Here is a 15,170-nt window from a genome sequence, read left to right as displayed (position 1 = left end):
TCTCAAATATCAGCAAACTAATGAAAAATGAAAATAACAACAATTTTAGCCAGATAGCTCTAGGGATGCCAATGTCAGTCAGTCCACCACTTTGATCCAGATTAAAATATCTCAGCAACTCAGATGGATTGCCATGAAATTATGCACAGACATTAATTGATCTTCAGGGGGTGAATCTTAATGACTTTGGTGATCCCCTGACACTTCCTCAAGAGCCACGAACAAGTTGACTAATTTCAAAAGCAATTTGATGACTTGCCATACAATTTGGTTTATGCCCACACACCAACAAAACTAATGGTATCGCATCAGAATCAGCTTTACTTTGTGTTAAGTGCTAATGTTAGCATGCTAACGCACAATACCAAGGCGGTGAACATGGTAAACATAATACCGGCTTAATATTATCATGTTAGCATTGTGATGTTAGCATTTAGCTCAAAGTGCAGCCTCACAGAGCTCCTAGCATGGCTGTAGACGCTCAGTTCACCTTTGGGATTGCAGATGACTGTTAACTGGCCATACAGCTTCATTCCTGTGGTCAGCATGTGACATCTTTATAATCCTTACAAACTCAGGACAGTAACTAAAAGAAGCAGCATTTGTACATCTGCCATCGACATCCTGTTTTTGCGTGCATGTTCATGTCTGTGTTTCTGCATTTTACAAAGTAGGTCCATGCACATAAGTGTCCACTGCCTGTATCCACCTACTGTATGTTGGTGTCTTTGAGTGTGTGTGTGTGTGTGTGTGTGTGTGTGTATGTGATCTGGGGGGACTCAGGAATGGGTTAAAGCCACAGCATGAGGCATTCTTCTAAAAATGCCATTCCCACCAAGCCACAGAAGCAGCCAGCAATTGCTCAAAACTTCCACATTAAAAAGAGAGGAGGAAAAGAGAGAGAGAGGGGAGGGAAGAGAGAAAAAAAAAAGGAACAAGCGAAGGAGAGGGCGAAGAGAGAGAAAAGAGAGAGGTTCCAGTGGTGGCGGCGGTGGTGTTGGTATGCCTTCCAGCAGACGAACCACAAGGCTCCCATGGGACCTTTGAGGCAAGGAGGAAAGCGGGGGGGTTGGGGGGGGCGGGCGGAGGGAAGAGGAGGAGGAGGAGGACGGAGAAAAAGTAGAGAGGGATGGAAAGAGGAGGAAGAGGGGAGGAAGAGGAAGGGGAGAATGGAAAGAGAAGGAAGAGGATAAAGAGGAAGTAAGGAAAGAAAGGTAGCAAGCCAGCAAGGGAGGAGGCGGCGGAGGTGATTGAGCAGGGAGATAATAAATGAGAAACAGAACGAGGGGGGAAAGGAATGACAGCGGAGAGAAAATGAGAGAAAGACACAGAGTTGACAAATTCATGGGGCCCACCACACCCTGGCACAAACATCAGCCTCAGAACACGAACACTCACCCCTGAAGTGGAAGGAAAAACCATAGGCGGTAAAAAACACACATTTTATGTACTGTAAAAGGAACTGGCTCGCAGAACATTGTACGCCATTCATCTTCCTCCAGCCTTTTCATCTTCACAGGGACCCAAACTTAACAACAGTGTGATCCTGGTACAGCGCTGGCATGCTTTAAGAGCCGTGGCCAAAGAATCCCTGACAGAAAATTACTGAGAACAACAGGGGAACTACCCCATCTTGTGGTCAGAATTAAAAAAGAAAAGTTATAAGCAAGAGATTTTATTTTCCTACAAGGGCATCTGGTTCATTCTGTCGTGCCGAAACGTGCCAGGGGAATATATTATGAAATGGCACTGAAACCATGGGAAGTAAATGGAAACAAGCAGAGATGAGGACAGATAACACAGCAGAGATGTACTGCACATGGTTTCACGCCCACCCTCTCACCGTTTGAGATGGCGGCACATGAACAGCAGCGTGTCGTGGTTTGGAGGAGGCATGTTAAGCACCAGACACTTCAAACGGTCCACTTTGTCCATGTAGTCCGACATCTCTGCAACACAGAGCGAGAGACATGTCAGATCATAATGAATGTTATCGTTTGCATTATATTTCATTACTTTATTACCATCCTGAACCTGATTTACATCCATTAATTGATATCACATGCACCTTATCAGCATCCACTATCTTATATGATACAGTTTGCAATCATCAATTATCTCCACTGTGGTTTGATGAGCAGTGAACTGCTGATCACTCCCTGTGCTCACACTGTGTCCCATGGATTGATAAGAAACAGGGCCGTTCATGCCAAGAATACATTTACATTTATTACAATTTTCTTTCCTTAATTTAAGTTTTCTTACTGCATGTAATCAATGTTGAAATACCAGATTATCTACTGTTATAGGATAAGTAGTATAAGTAACAGATATTACAATACACTGGTGTATCACAGACATGCATGCAAATTCATTGATAAATACAGATAAAGGAAAAGTTTTGAGATCTTGTATGTGTTGTATGTAGGCTAAGCCTGATTTGGTTTAAGTGCAGCAGAACTACATTGTCGTTCAGACACTATTAAAAACCTTACTGAGTCACACTTACACTGTTACAGGATGACACCTTCCTTTAAAACAATGAACCTGGCAAGTGTCGTTTAATATGAGTCAATCTCGCTGATACCAACACGCTGCTGTAAATACTCATCAGTGCACTGAATATGTCCATATGTCAGCAAAAAATGCACAATTTACTCACATCTGAGAAGCATTTGCTAAAAACTAGTTGTTCTTTTTAGGAAATTACTGAATCTTTACTGCTTTATTTGTGGTATACTTTTTTTTAAAGATTTATGTCTTTAGTAGGAGCGAATAGGTTTAGGGTAAGGTTAAGGAAGTCGTAAAGTATTGAAAAACAAAGTAACACATGGTTGGTTGTGGTCTTCTCAAGGGATTTGTTGACAATAAAAAAATATACAGAGTAACCTCAGCCTTATCCTTTAAATGACGGTGTCAACATTTATTTGTATTTGAGATGAGAAGTATGGGAATATGGGCTGTATGGGGAGCAGCTTAAATGTGAAGACTTGTACTTTAAGTCTTTAAATTTTTTTTGCAGTAAAACCAAGTGATGGTTTTATTCAATACTGTTCCACAAATTCCAGCTCTGTCAGGATATAATTATTCTACTCTCGCCTTGAATTTCATGCAATTTTTTCGTTTTGGGAAGAATCTTTTTTTCTTTTACGATGTCCATATATCTTTCATGATATACTGTGTATATATATATATATATGTAAATACTGTATTCTGTAAGGAGGTTAATTATATTCACTACAGCTTGACACCAAAGCATCAAAGTGGAAGGAAGTGAATGGTTTTGAGTCATTAAGACCACAGCAGCGTAATGACTCTTCAGAATAAAACAACACCAGAGGAAAAATAATCAGGTGTGATTAAAAAAAAGTGTCCTGTGTGGGAGTCCTGATAGCCTAGATGTTTAAGCTGCTGATTTTGTAATACAACATCCCCCACAGGGACTTTTATGCATATAAACCCCTCCCATCTCTCTCAGTCAAATAAAAGACAAAATATTATTAATAAATATTTGAACCGAAAATTGTGTTCTAAAAAATGTCACATTAAAATATAAAGGTTTGATTATTTGCTTTTTAAAAATGTTGTTTTAATTTCATACAAACTATGCAAGCAGTGATGAGATGACTGATGAAGTGCTTTCATTTCTATCTCAGGTTGATCAAAGACAAGTGTCAAGGGGGAGGCTGTAAAGAAAACTGAAGTCTGAATGGGACTGAAACTGGTCACTCACTGACTGTCTCCACGATGTCTGTGAAGAAGCCGTAGGGCACCAGAGGCTCAGGAAGCTCGCGAAAGAAAAGTTTCAAAGCTCCCGTGATGACATGAATGTCCTCCCACTCGCTCTCATCCAAATTCAGCTTCTCCTCTGAGAGACAAGGGAGGGGGTTAGGGGGGGCGAGTTGGAGGGGAACGGCAAGAAATCCAGACGGACAGGGTCAGAAGAAGTGAACGAGAAGCAAGGCCATATGAAAATGAGAGACAAAGAGTTAGAATTTAGATAGAAAAAAAAAAAACAACACAGTGGAGTTACAGTCACGGCATCATTTAGTGAAGAACATGAACAGAACAGAGAGCAAATTCACGTCAGTGCTGAGGCGGAACATGAAGGCTTGTAGCTGCAGGAGGGAGATAAAGATGGTTGGTGAGAGTGAGAGAAGGCAGAGAGGCACACACACAAGCACACACACACTTTTAACTACAGCACACTTCTGTTTTTTAAATCCAGGCCTGACCACTGCTTCTCAAATTGGATCAAAAGAACCAAAGAAAGAAAAAAAAAAAATCAAGAGCTTTAATTTGACCTCAGTGTCAATTAGGTCAGTATTCATGGTTTAAACAAATGGTACCATCTCTAGCATCTTACGATGAGAAGCATTAGTCAGTGAGATATTGCCGTGGGATTAGCGCACTCCACAGTGCACAAGCAGCTGATTCTCCGTTTCGTCCACTTGATGGCAGGCATGGACTGTGTGAGAGCTCGCTGTACAACCTGCTGCGTGTTATTACATCAGAAAACTTAAAGCAGAAAAGCCTAAGGGACACACATACATTAAGCAAATGGTAGCACAACCACCAAACTGCTCAGTGCACGTCTGTGCCGCAGCTCAGCTCGGCTCCGCTCCGCTCGGTGTGTCAGTCTGTGGGTGGGTGTTTTGGGGAGTTTTTGACTGAGATGTTCACGTTATGCAACACATAATGCACAAAACAAGCCGGGGCTGAGTAACACATGAAAGCAGCTGCTCTCCGCGTCCGTCTAAATCTACCTTGTACCAACTCCGCTGGGAACATGTAACGGCCGTCGGTAGTCACCGCTCGCTCTGCAAAAACCAACAGTTACTACGTCAGCCTTTCCTCATCGTCCACTTCATCAAAAAGGATGTTGTGTAGTGGGAGTGAGACAATGGCAATGGATTTCAAGCAGGTATACAGTGAATGTGTGTTGAAAACAAAAGGTGTTCATGTGTGTGAAATTTCTGATATTTGAAACATCAATCATTATAAACAATTAGAACGAACAAATCAGTATCAGTGGACATTTGTCTTGATTTCAAGTGGCTGAAAAAGAGGAATCAGATAAAACTGTAATGATTTCTGACAAACGCCAGGAAAGTCAAGATTCCACCTGCCCCCACGTCTCTCCTCCCTTGACATTTTCATCTCAGTTTCATTGTCAGAGACAAAATCAACATTATCAACATGAATCATCAGATACTGTTCAGTTTTTCCCCTCCTCACCGTGGTTCACCAGGAAGCGTAGTTTCTGAATCACTGCCAGGTTTCCTGATACTCTGTAGATGCCATCAGTGTCCAGTCCTGCAGCATAAGACATAAGGATTGTTGTATCAAAATACAACTGGCATACTATATACATATATATGTGTGTGTCTATAATTAAAACGTGACCCCATGAGTTTAAGATAAAATTAGATGATTTCATTGTTTTCTTGGTCCTGTCTGTCACATTTCAAGTGTGTCTAAAAAATTTGTTTTGTTGCATAAGTTCCCAAAACATGTGAATAAAGTTAAGTAAAAGCACATTTTGCCACTTTAGAGTCACATTTTTGCATGATCACAAGGCACCATAAATACTTTTAAACTTCCTCTTTACATTTCACCGTGTTTGTTACTTGTCAAAGCGCCTTGTTATGATAACGAGTTCCTGCTTTCTCCACACTGGTTGTCAGAAACTGTAGAACAAGTCGGGCTTTGTGAAACATTGCTTGTTAAAATCCTATCAGACGGCTTCAAGTTTAAACTACACAGCTTCACAGTCTAAAGGAGCCACTGACTGACATTTTATGTATTCTGGTGCTGTTATAAAACTTAAACTTTACTCCATCGGAATGGCTGATGTTTTAATATGCAACAGAATTATGCATATTATTATTATTATTATTATTAGTTGATTATCTTTTCATTGTTGTTGTGTTTGACCCACACGTTTTCACTGGTCATGTCAAGTTCATTTTAACTGTTTGTGCTGAAATCACAAATTTTTCTCCAGAGGCTTTAGAATCGATTAAAGATGAAACTATTTGTAAATTAACTGATTCGACAGGAAACAGTTTAAGTCATTTTCTAAGCTAAAACAACAAAAATTGGATCAGGCTTCCTAACATAGATATTTGCTGGTCTTCTCCTGTGATAGTAATTTTAATGTCTTTGTTTTTTTGACTGTTGGTTGGACAAATTAAGAAAGTATCAGTTTGGGTTTTGGTGAATTACAACGGAAATGTTTCACTATTTTCGGACATGTTACAGGCTAAAAATACTGAAATAATCAAGGAAATGACTGCCAGATTAATCGATAATGAAAATAATTGTTAACTGCAGCCCTTATCTGTATAACATAAGGCACCATCTATCATTACACCCTCAATTCAGACAAGGAAACCACATGAGAAACTGTTTACAGGACACAAAAAGAAACATATTGGTTAGTATATATATCTGAATTAGCATAGTATGCTTCCATCTCTACCACAGTAATTATACACTATAGCTATGACAACTAACGACATAATTCCTCTTTCTATTTTTGTGGCTGCAGTTTAGCCACTTTGTCGTTGAAGTTTTTCAGTCTGTCACAGCCTCGAATGTAATTGTCTCAATCTGCTCAAACTGCTCCATAGAAATATTTAAATCATCAAAACCAGGTTTTTAAAGGCCTTATGGTCAAAACAGTTTTGTTTGTTTGTTTGTTTGAGTTAAATATTTATTTGCAGTATGGTTTCTAGGCAGTTTCCAAACCACTTTCATTGTCTTTAATTTCGATCTCTCTCTGGCTGGCAGCTGTCGTACGTCCTTCTCTTAATGTGTGCCTCTGAGCCTGCGTCCTCTCTGGCGATCAAAAACATTTTGCAGTAAATTCCTCTCTGTTGATTTATGTCACAGAGCTGCACAGTAGGTGCAGAGCTGCCGTCAAATGACTGACGCTCAAAACAAGATTGAGGCTGCTCTCTCATGTGTCCGCTTTAAGTTGAGAATCACATTAGCGGGGCTGTCTGCAGTGACTGTACCTCTCCTCTCCACAGCCTCAGTACAAAGCCTGACGAAGCGAGGGACCATGTTCTTCTCTCGCTCGCAGAGCATCTCCAGACGACAGCCAAACACCTGATCTGAAGAGCGATGACAGACGGACACAATCACACACACACACACACACACACACACACACACACTTTTTATGTCTGTTGTTTTTTTTTGTTTTTTTTATCAGATAACAGACATGATGTAAGAGCTGCAGGCTTAAGTTAATCTAGTGATAAATTTACAGTTCACTATGGGAGAAAACCTCTACGTTTGACTCTGCTCCCAGCGGAGATCTAGGCTCACACTTGATGATGCAATACAACCCATGCACTGTATAGTCTATAGGGTAAAAAAAAAAACTCATGCAACCCTTTACTCTAGAATATGGCACCATTATACTGCTGTATGATCATATTATTTCATCTCTGAGATGAACTTGCTTGTGAAGAGAATGTCATCAACAGTGAGAACTGAACAATATTCAACCATAAAAGCACAGGTTCCTATTTTCAGCTATAGTTTCACGGTAGCTAGAAAAAAGTCTGTGTAAAATGTATGTAAAAATCTTCTTGTTATAAATCTACAGATGCTTCACCATTTTTCTGAACGACTTCTTCTGATCCAGTGACATGCAGGAAATCATGTCATGCCTCCTATGAGGATGTAGTAGAGGCCACATAACCCTTAAGGCCTATGCTATTGTTGTGTTGTTCAAGCCTCATGGAAGCTGTAGCAGTTGGAAACTAACAGAATAATTGTTTTATCTTTGTTAAACATACGAGATGCTGGGGCATCCTGGTGGCCAAGGGGTTTGACTGCAATATCCCCTTTGCTGCATGTCTTTCTTCCTCTCTTCCTTTTCCTCTCTTATGTAAAAAAGGCAAAATACCCCCAAAATACAAAAAAAAAAATGCTTAATGTTTTTTTTTTTTTGCTAAGATGTTTTAGCTTAGAATATGGACAAACCCCTAAATAACATGTTAAAACTTTTCAGAATGTCGCATAAAAGACACAGGAAAGTGTCTTGTCTACTAACATCACTGTACTTTTTCTCCTATTGTTAGTCAGGTGTTTCACCACCATGGGTTTGCAGGACAGCTTCACTGCTCATTCATATAGATTCTACTCTAAGTCTCAAACTTGACTGCAGGCATTCCCCCATTTGCTGTTTTGATGAACATGGCGGAGAGCACCATCTACTGCAAGAAACTATCCATCTCCCATTGGTGTTCAACTGGGTAACTGTGAAGGCCACAAATATAATTTAAAAAAATTACTAAAGGGGCTATTTGTACGTTTCTTGCAGGAAAGGGTGGTGATGATCAATGCTTGACAAGGGCTTCGGTCATCGTTGCATTCACAAGACAAGAGATTTTAATACGCCCTCTGTGCAGCGCTACATATTCGGGGCAGATTGGAGGCTACAATGAGTCGCTATTGGACAATGACAAGACAGGCCGGGGCTAGCTGGTTAGTGTGCTAACTTCCGTAGAAGAAAAGACGTGATAGAGACAAGAGTTCACATGATGAAAAGATGTCATAATAGTGCAGACAGGCTCTGTGAGAAACTTTCATTTTGGAGGAGCTCTTACTAAACAGAAAAAAAGAGAACAGCAATTCACACTCACAAGAGGATGTGGCATAACTGCAGGATAAACACACAGATTTTCTTGTCTGCTCTCACAACTGTGATGGCAGCCAGCAAGATGGTAAAATATCCTCAACTTCACAACAGTCAACAGTCAAGTCAATATTTGATATTTTTAGCTGTAATATTAACGACTGAGCAAAAGAGAACATGTCTCACCATCATTCACCACTGCCCTGCATGCTGCTGAATAAAGGATACACATGCACTCAAACAGTCTGAAACTTCAAAAAGATATCTCACCTTTAATGAGCCCTTTCTCCTGCAGGGCCTGCAGAGGAGGTCTCTTTAGGATCAGCTTCTTCAGCCGGGTCTTTACTCTTTTCCTCTCTGTGTTTTCCAGGTTGGATGTCGAGCGAGGGACTGCAGAGGGAGGAAAGGAGAAGGTGGAGGAGTTGGAGGAAGAGAGGGAGGTAGAGGAGGAGGAGGTCAGTGCTGGGCGTTCGGCTGCGGGGCAGGAGAGCAGATGAGAGGGGATGGTGGTGAGGATGAAAAGCGGGAGGGCCGGGTGACGGCGGAGGTGAGACAGGACTGACTGTGGGATTATTTGCCACGGCGGCCGTGTGAAAATATACGTGGGCTGAATGGAGGAGAGGATGGAGGAGAGGATGGAGGGATGTAAGAGGCCTGTATGGAAGTTTGAAGAAAAAAGTGGTGATGATGATGGAGTGAGAGGCTGTGAGTAAACTGGGGGTTGAGGGCAGGGACGGTTCAGCGTAATTCTTGTGTGAGGGAAGGAAGTCCGAATGGAGTGATGAGATGCAACTCGTGGTGATGACTTACGTGACGTTCTCCTCTCATCTTCATCTCCACTGTGTTCCAGCATCTCCACGCTGCCTGCTCGCCTCAGAGAGTACAGAAGGACATTGTCCAATGGGTTTTCACGGTCCTGGAAGGCAGGAAGAGGAGAACTGTGTTTAATTATACCATTCACTGTCTAGAACAAACTGGCTTCTCAGTGCTCTGACTACTTGTTATTTAAAGGAGTATTTAGTGATTTTTTGTTTTTTTGGCTGCTTGGTGATAGTCAAATAATGTTGATATATTATCATATACTGTATATAAAGTTGTTATGATGAACAAAAACAGCAGAAAGTTGCCTATTTAAACTTTCCAGCAGACATGGGGGAATATCAAAATTCATTTTAAACTATGATATGGCCACCCAATGAATGTTCGTCCTACATTCACTTTTCTTTTAGCAATGTTTTTGGTCTCCACCAGCTCTGTCTCTCATATGGTGCTGTACAGGTAATATACAGAGGTTCTATCATAGCCTTTTTCACTTAAAACAGCGACCTGATGCTGTTTATAACAGTGGTGAGAGTGAAGCAACACGGTAGAGCGCAGAGGTACTTATTGTCTCTGGTCACCTTTAACGTTACACACTGTCATTTGAGCTATTGTTAACAGAAAATATATTGATTAGTGTAGCTTTAACATAAACAGATAACAAAACTGTTTTGAAACAGATCGCCTTAATTCGGTCATTTAATATTAATGACCAAAATATGTGTGAGCATCACATTTTCAAGTAAAATAATAAACTTGTCAAAGATTTACATTTGGCATAATTGACATTAAATAGCTAAACAAAAAGTATAGAAACTACATTTAAAAAAATTAAAACAAAGATATTGATTACAGGAAGTTCAGAACATAATAGCATGGTGGATAACAGTCTCCATGTTTAAGTGGCAGTGGAGAGCATGAACTTATGTTATGACACAATTCTGATTGAAAAAGGAAACCATTTTAGCCACTAACACAGAAGTGGTAAACTGACAGTTCAACTCTGCGTGTATATTGTGTGTGTTGTGTCAACGTGTCTCACCAGTCTTTCGATGACATTCTGAATGGTGCTGTACCACTCTTTGATCAAAGAGTCAGTCTCCGACTGCAGCAGGAACTCGTTGCCTGTTACTGTCCTCAACTACAGTAAAACACAAACATTTGCAAACTGTATTAATGCATAATGAAATGAGGATTTTAAGTAGATATTTAACACAAGACAGTGCAACCTTCAATTCTGCCACATTTCATTGGAAAATGAATTTTTACTGGTTCCTCTTCCTGACTCTGGATCACTGACAGGAGACAGGGTGGAAGACAGCTCTCAACTCTCACTTCCCTCACTGATCAGGACCCTTCACTAACAGCATAGTGAAGGGCCTATACATCAGCTCACGGGTATCACTGAGGTTTGAACACTTAGCAGTTTATACGCACTTGTAACATGTAATGATTTGTTGAATTCCTCAAGAGTTCCACTTGTTTCTTACCTTAAAGACATTTTTCTTGCTTGAAAGCTCGTTGGCCCAGTGCAGTTGTGCGCCTCTTAAATCCACACTGCTCTCAGGGCGACTGTTTCCTGGTTTCTGTTTTAAATAAATGGGTAAACAATAAGAAAAGTGTTTGTAAAATGTTTTGGGTGTTTTTAGCTGTGCAGAATTTGTAGGCCACCACTTTTGACTGACTCTCATATTATGACCAACTCTCTACAGGTCTGTGTGACCTGTTTTATTAACAGAACAGCTAATGAATGTCATTTTACTGCAAAGACGTACGGGGAGAAATCGGTCACATAGTGACTGGAAATATCCAGCTGTTTCGTCACTTTTTGGGTGTGACAAAAGCTTCTGGTCTTTGTGCAATAGACAAGAATCTGGGTGAGAATTGCGTAAGTTGCCATTTTTTAATTTTCAAATGAGAAATTCATTCTGCAGACAAATGGAACATCTGCATTTATGAAGTGTCTCACACTAAGTATTAGCTGACGATATTGTCGTGAAGAAATTATATAGGCTTCATGCAATCATTTTCAACCCGAGAAAAACTTGTTTGTGCACACAGGGTTTGTGTCAGCTCTTACCCAGGTGGAAGGTGTGTGTGATTTAGGATCTTTGAAGAAAACCAGACTGTTCCCGACCAACACTACCCAGGATGGACTCCAGTTTTTCCTGCAACCCAACATAAACACGTGTATTGCTCAGTCAGGACTCGGCTCGGTAAATCATACTTGCCCTCATTTGCTTGAACACTATATTCATAGAAACAGGTGCAATCTAATTTCTTTCTTTTTTTTTTTGCTCTTTAATGGGAGCAGCCTCATGAGGCCTCACCTCAGTTTCCGGCCTCCCTCTGCAATCTTTGTCTTGTTCAAGAGGCCGGCTTTCTCCAGCTCCTGAGAACACATTAAAAGGGGTTTCAGGTGCATTAAAAACTGCGCTATATTTAAGCACTAATATCTATATTAACACTGATGTTCTAAGTCAATAATAAGAGCATGTGAAGACATGTTTAAATGCTAACAGTAAAGTACAGCAGAGGGCTTTTCCTCTGTTATACTTTACTGCATCCTGAGCAGGCCCATTTAACTTGACTGTTGCATCATTCAAAAAATAGCAGGAGGGGAGTTACTCTACAGTCTCCCACTGCGGTATGGCCCCGATTAAGGTGCAAGAGAAGAGAATTAATACTAACTATGAAGTGAGAACAGTATGGAAAGACAGTGAGGAACATTATCTATCTATCTATCTATAAATATATAAGCAATGTGGTCTCACTGGTGTGCAGCCATCGCTGTCTGGAGAGCTCTGAGGCGACGGAGGCTCCACGATGATGTTGGCCACATTACGAGAATAATCTCTGCTGCACTGCTGGACCAGCTGAAAGACAGGAAGTCGCCATCATCAGCTGAGTTCATTTTTCTGTAAGTGTATATGTACTAGTGCAGTGTTTCCCTCTGTTTATATTTATCTGCATTTCCTCTTCTCTCTGTGTGTCTGTGTGTGAATACCGTTCATGAGCTCACGCTGTGTGTATGAATGTGTGTCTGTGTGTGTGTTTGTGTGTGTCTGTGTTTGTGTGTGTTTGTGTGTGTGTGTGTGTGTGTGTGTGTGTGTGTGTGTGTGTGTGTGTGTGTGTGTGTGTGTGTGCTTTGTAGGTGAGTACCTTGCCATTCTCAATCATAGATTGGGAGTGACAGAGCTGCTGCTTGACATCATGCAAGGGGGCAGAGTTATGACTCTGGGCATCTGCACTGCTGAACGTCATCGTGCTCAGGGTTTCAGAGGAGGCTGCACGCTGCATGCTCTTCCCAGGGTTTAAAGGTCAGGGTCATATGTTTGGGTCAGTGGTCAGAAGTGGAACAGACAAACAAGGGAGAGGGCAATTGCTGATTTATTGTGTGCAAACTGAGGAATAGATACAACATACTCCCATGGCATTTTTTCATACCTTTTTCTTTATATTACATTTATATTAAAGTATTTAGTTCACCCTCTTGCCTCGAGCAACCCGAGTGCAACAGTACAATGAGCATAAATTCTTAAACAAATTAAAATTACAAACAAGCACAGTAAGGAACAGCAGAAAGGTCAGGGCCTTTTCAGCAATTCAGCATGCAGTTTCTCCTCTGATTTCTTCATTTCATTTCCTGTATCTTCCAACACATTGTAACCCGAAACCTAATCCTAATGCAACCCATGCAAAAAATCATCAAACCTGAAACATAATTAAGGGAAACATTAAAGCTTCAATCTACTTTCGATTTATAATCTGTGCAATGAAAACGTACCCGACACAATGTGTTCGCCTTAATAGTATAACAGTCAATAGTATACTGTAACTACTGACAGCGCAAAAAGCACTTGGTCTTCATTGCTGTTTTTGTTCCAATCCGCTCCTTCAACTTTTCATTCCATGTTACACCTAAGATGAAGACCTTTGGACTTTCCTGTCATTATTTTGTTTTGTTGCAGTTAATTTATTTGTTAATGACAGGCGCTTTGATGCTATGGGATTACATTGTTTCTCTGACAGATGACAGCAGAGTTAGTAAAAGGTTCAAAATTTACCCATCTATTTAAAAATCCGCTCACTCACTTTGGTCAACAGCCGAACACACTGCATTTCAACAGGTTTCTTATCTACATCTGCTCTCTGCTCTCTCAGTAGTTCTCATTCAGTGGCAGAAATCATGAAACTATATCAGATGAAGTCTGAATTAAACTGAAAGTATTTTAAACAACACTTTGAGGAAGAACAACAATGCAACAGTTGTGCTACATAATAAGGTAATCTACCTGTATGAACTGCCAAGAGGAACTGAAGCATTTTGAGAAACACTGATAACCTTAAGAATGAGTGCATTTAGTCAGAACTCAGCACAATCACAGATGGAGACAAACTGCAGTTTCCATGAAAAGTTCAACTTCATTTTGCTTCATTTCACAGGACAAGCAGAGAGACAGATTGTCAGAGACCCAATGGAGCATGCATGCGCATCTGTAACTTTACATGCAAAATATTTATGCCTACAATCTCACGCACATGCATATATATATGAGTGTGCATGAACGCACACAAATGCACATGTTCACACAACTTCAACTTTTGCAGCAACAGCCATAATTAAGTACCTTTCCCAATCCCTGTAACCTAGTTTCAACAATCAGACTAAATATCCCTCCTAATGTTTGCCATCTCTTCATGCAAGGCGGATTAGCACTAAGAGCCAAATCTGCTCCTTTGCTAAGAGGAGGCCTTTAAAAGGGCTTTAAACCAAGCGCACCCACACCCCACTGTGATGCAACATGTTGCAGGAAGAACTGCTTGGATAACAGCCTTTCTTTTTAGACCATGAGTTGCTATTTCACCACCTTAATATGCATAAATGCTGATCTCTGAGAATCTAAAGAGCATAGCTGGCAGTACTTTAATGTATTCTACAGTAATACAGTGGAGATGCAGTTTTTGCAAATCTAACGACTCAAGTTCATTGATTTTCATGAGGAAAATACCCTCCATCAAAAGCACTTTTAAGCGCTGACAAAACAGCGAACTAGGACTACCTTCACAGTCAGTCACTGCAAACTACTACGGAAAGAGTTGCCATCTAAATGTTTCAAAAGAAGAATTAGCAGTCCAAGCAATCTATAGATATTCATATTCAGACAAAGTTAATGATAATGTGAAGCAGGATTTTTATCTTATACAGTGACAAAGTCTTTGTTAAGTTAAGTTCTTTGTTAAGCAGACGCGTCCCTTTGTGTGGGGAGAATACTGTATATACAGCTGGTAAAGGGTGTGATCATTTACTTTGGTCTTTGTTGTTTTTTTCAAGGTGAAAGTCAAGGTGAAATGCATTAGATGCCCTCTGGCAATGAAAGAGTGCAGCAGGTAGAGAAAGAGTTTCACCTGTTTCATCTGCCAGCCACCGTCAGTTTTCCCCTGGTGGCTCCCGAAGAGGAAATCAGGTGACAGCTAGAAAGAGAGAGAGAGAGAGAGAGAGAAAGAGAGAAAGAAGAGAGATGCAGGAAGACAAACAAAGGAAACACGGACGGACAGTTACTATTTATATTTCATTTAAATTTAAAACACAAGTCTACTCCATTTTCTGTATAATTGACCTGCAAAAAAAAAAAAAAAAAAAAGATCAAAGAATGTTTTACCTTTGGGCTTTTCTGTCAGTTTTAGGGAAAAC

General features: G+C 40.5%; 1 protein-coding gene across 4 annotated transcripts in view; it reads right to left on the bottom strand.

The window, feature by feature from the left end:
- The window catches only part of arhgap9 (Rho GTPase activating protein 9), a 40,456-nt gene that overhangs the window by 1,294 nt on the left and 23,992 nt on the right, over positions 1-15,170 (bottom strand). For 2 of the 4 annotated variants that reach the window (XM_056397410.1, XM_056397418.1), the window contains 14 exons: positions 14,885-14,950; positions 12,638-12,778; positions 12,250-12,351; positions 11,806-11,867; positions 11,556-11,643; positions 10,966-11,061; positions 10,518-10,616; positions 9,467-9,572; positions 8,927-9,046; positions 7,023-7,121; positions 5,239-5,316; positions 4,767-4,820; positions 3,734-3,868; positions 1,844-1,949 (listed from right to left, as the gene is read on the bottom strand). In XM_056397410.1, the coding sequence (XP_056253385.1) occupies positions 1,844-1,949; positions 3,734-3,868; positions 4,767-4,820; positions 5,239-5,316; positions 7,023-7,121; positions 8,927-9,046; positions 9,467-9,572; positions 10,518-10,616; positions 10,966-11,061; positions 11,556-11,643; positions 11,806-11,867; positions 12,250-12,351; positions 12,638-12,778; positions 14,885-14,950 (1,352 nt within the window). The remainder of the gene's footprint in view (positions 1-1,843; positions 1,950-3,733; positions 3,869-4,766; positions 4,821-5,238; positions 5,317-7,022; positions 7,122-8,926; positions 9,047-9,466; positions 9,573-10,517; positions 10,617-10,965; positions 11,062-11,555; positions 11,644-11,805; positions 11,868-12,249; positions 12,352-12,637; positions 12,779-14,884; positions 14,951-15,170) is intronic. The other 2 variants (XM_056397429.1, XM_056397437.1) reach the window with 2 other exon arrangements.

This window comes from Seriola aureovittata, chromosome 2 (genome assembly GCF_021018895.1).
Source record: "Seriola aureovittata isolate HTS-2021-v1 ecotype China chromosome 2, ASM2101889v1, whole genome shotgun sequence".
Lineage (NCBI taxonomy): Eukaryota > Metazoa > Chordata > Actinopteri > Carangiformes > Carangidae > Seriola > Seriola aureovittata.
The sequence above is the reverse complement of the archived record's forward strand: the minus strand, read 5'-3'. Positions and strand labels throughout refer to the sequence as shown.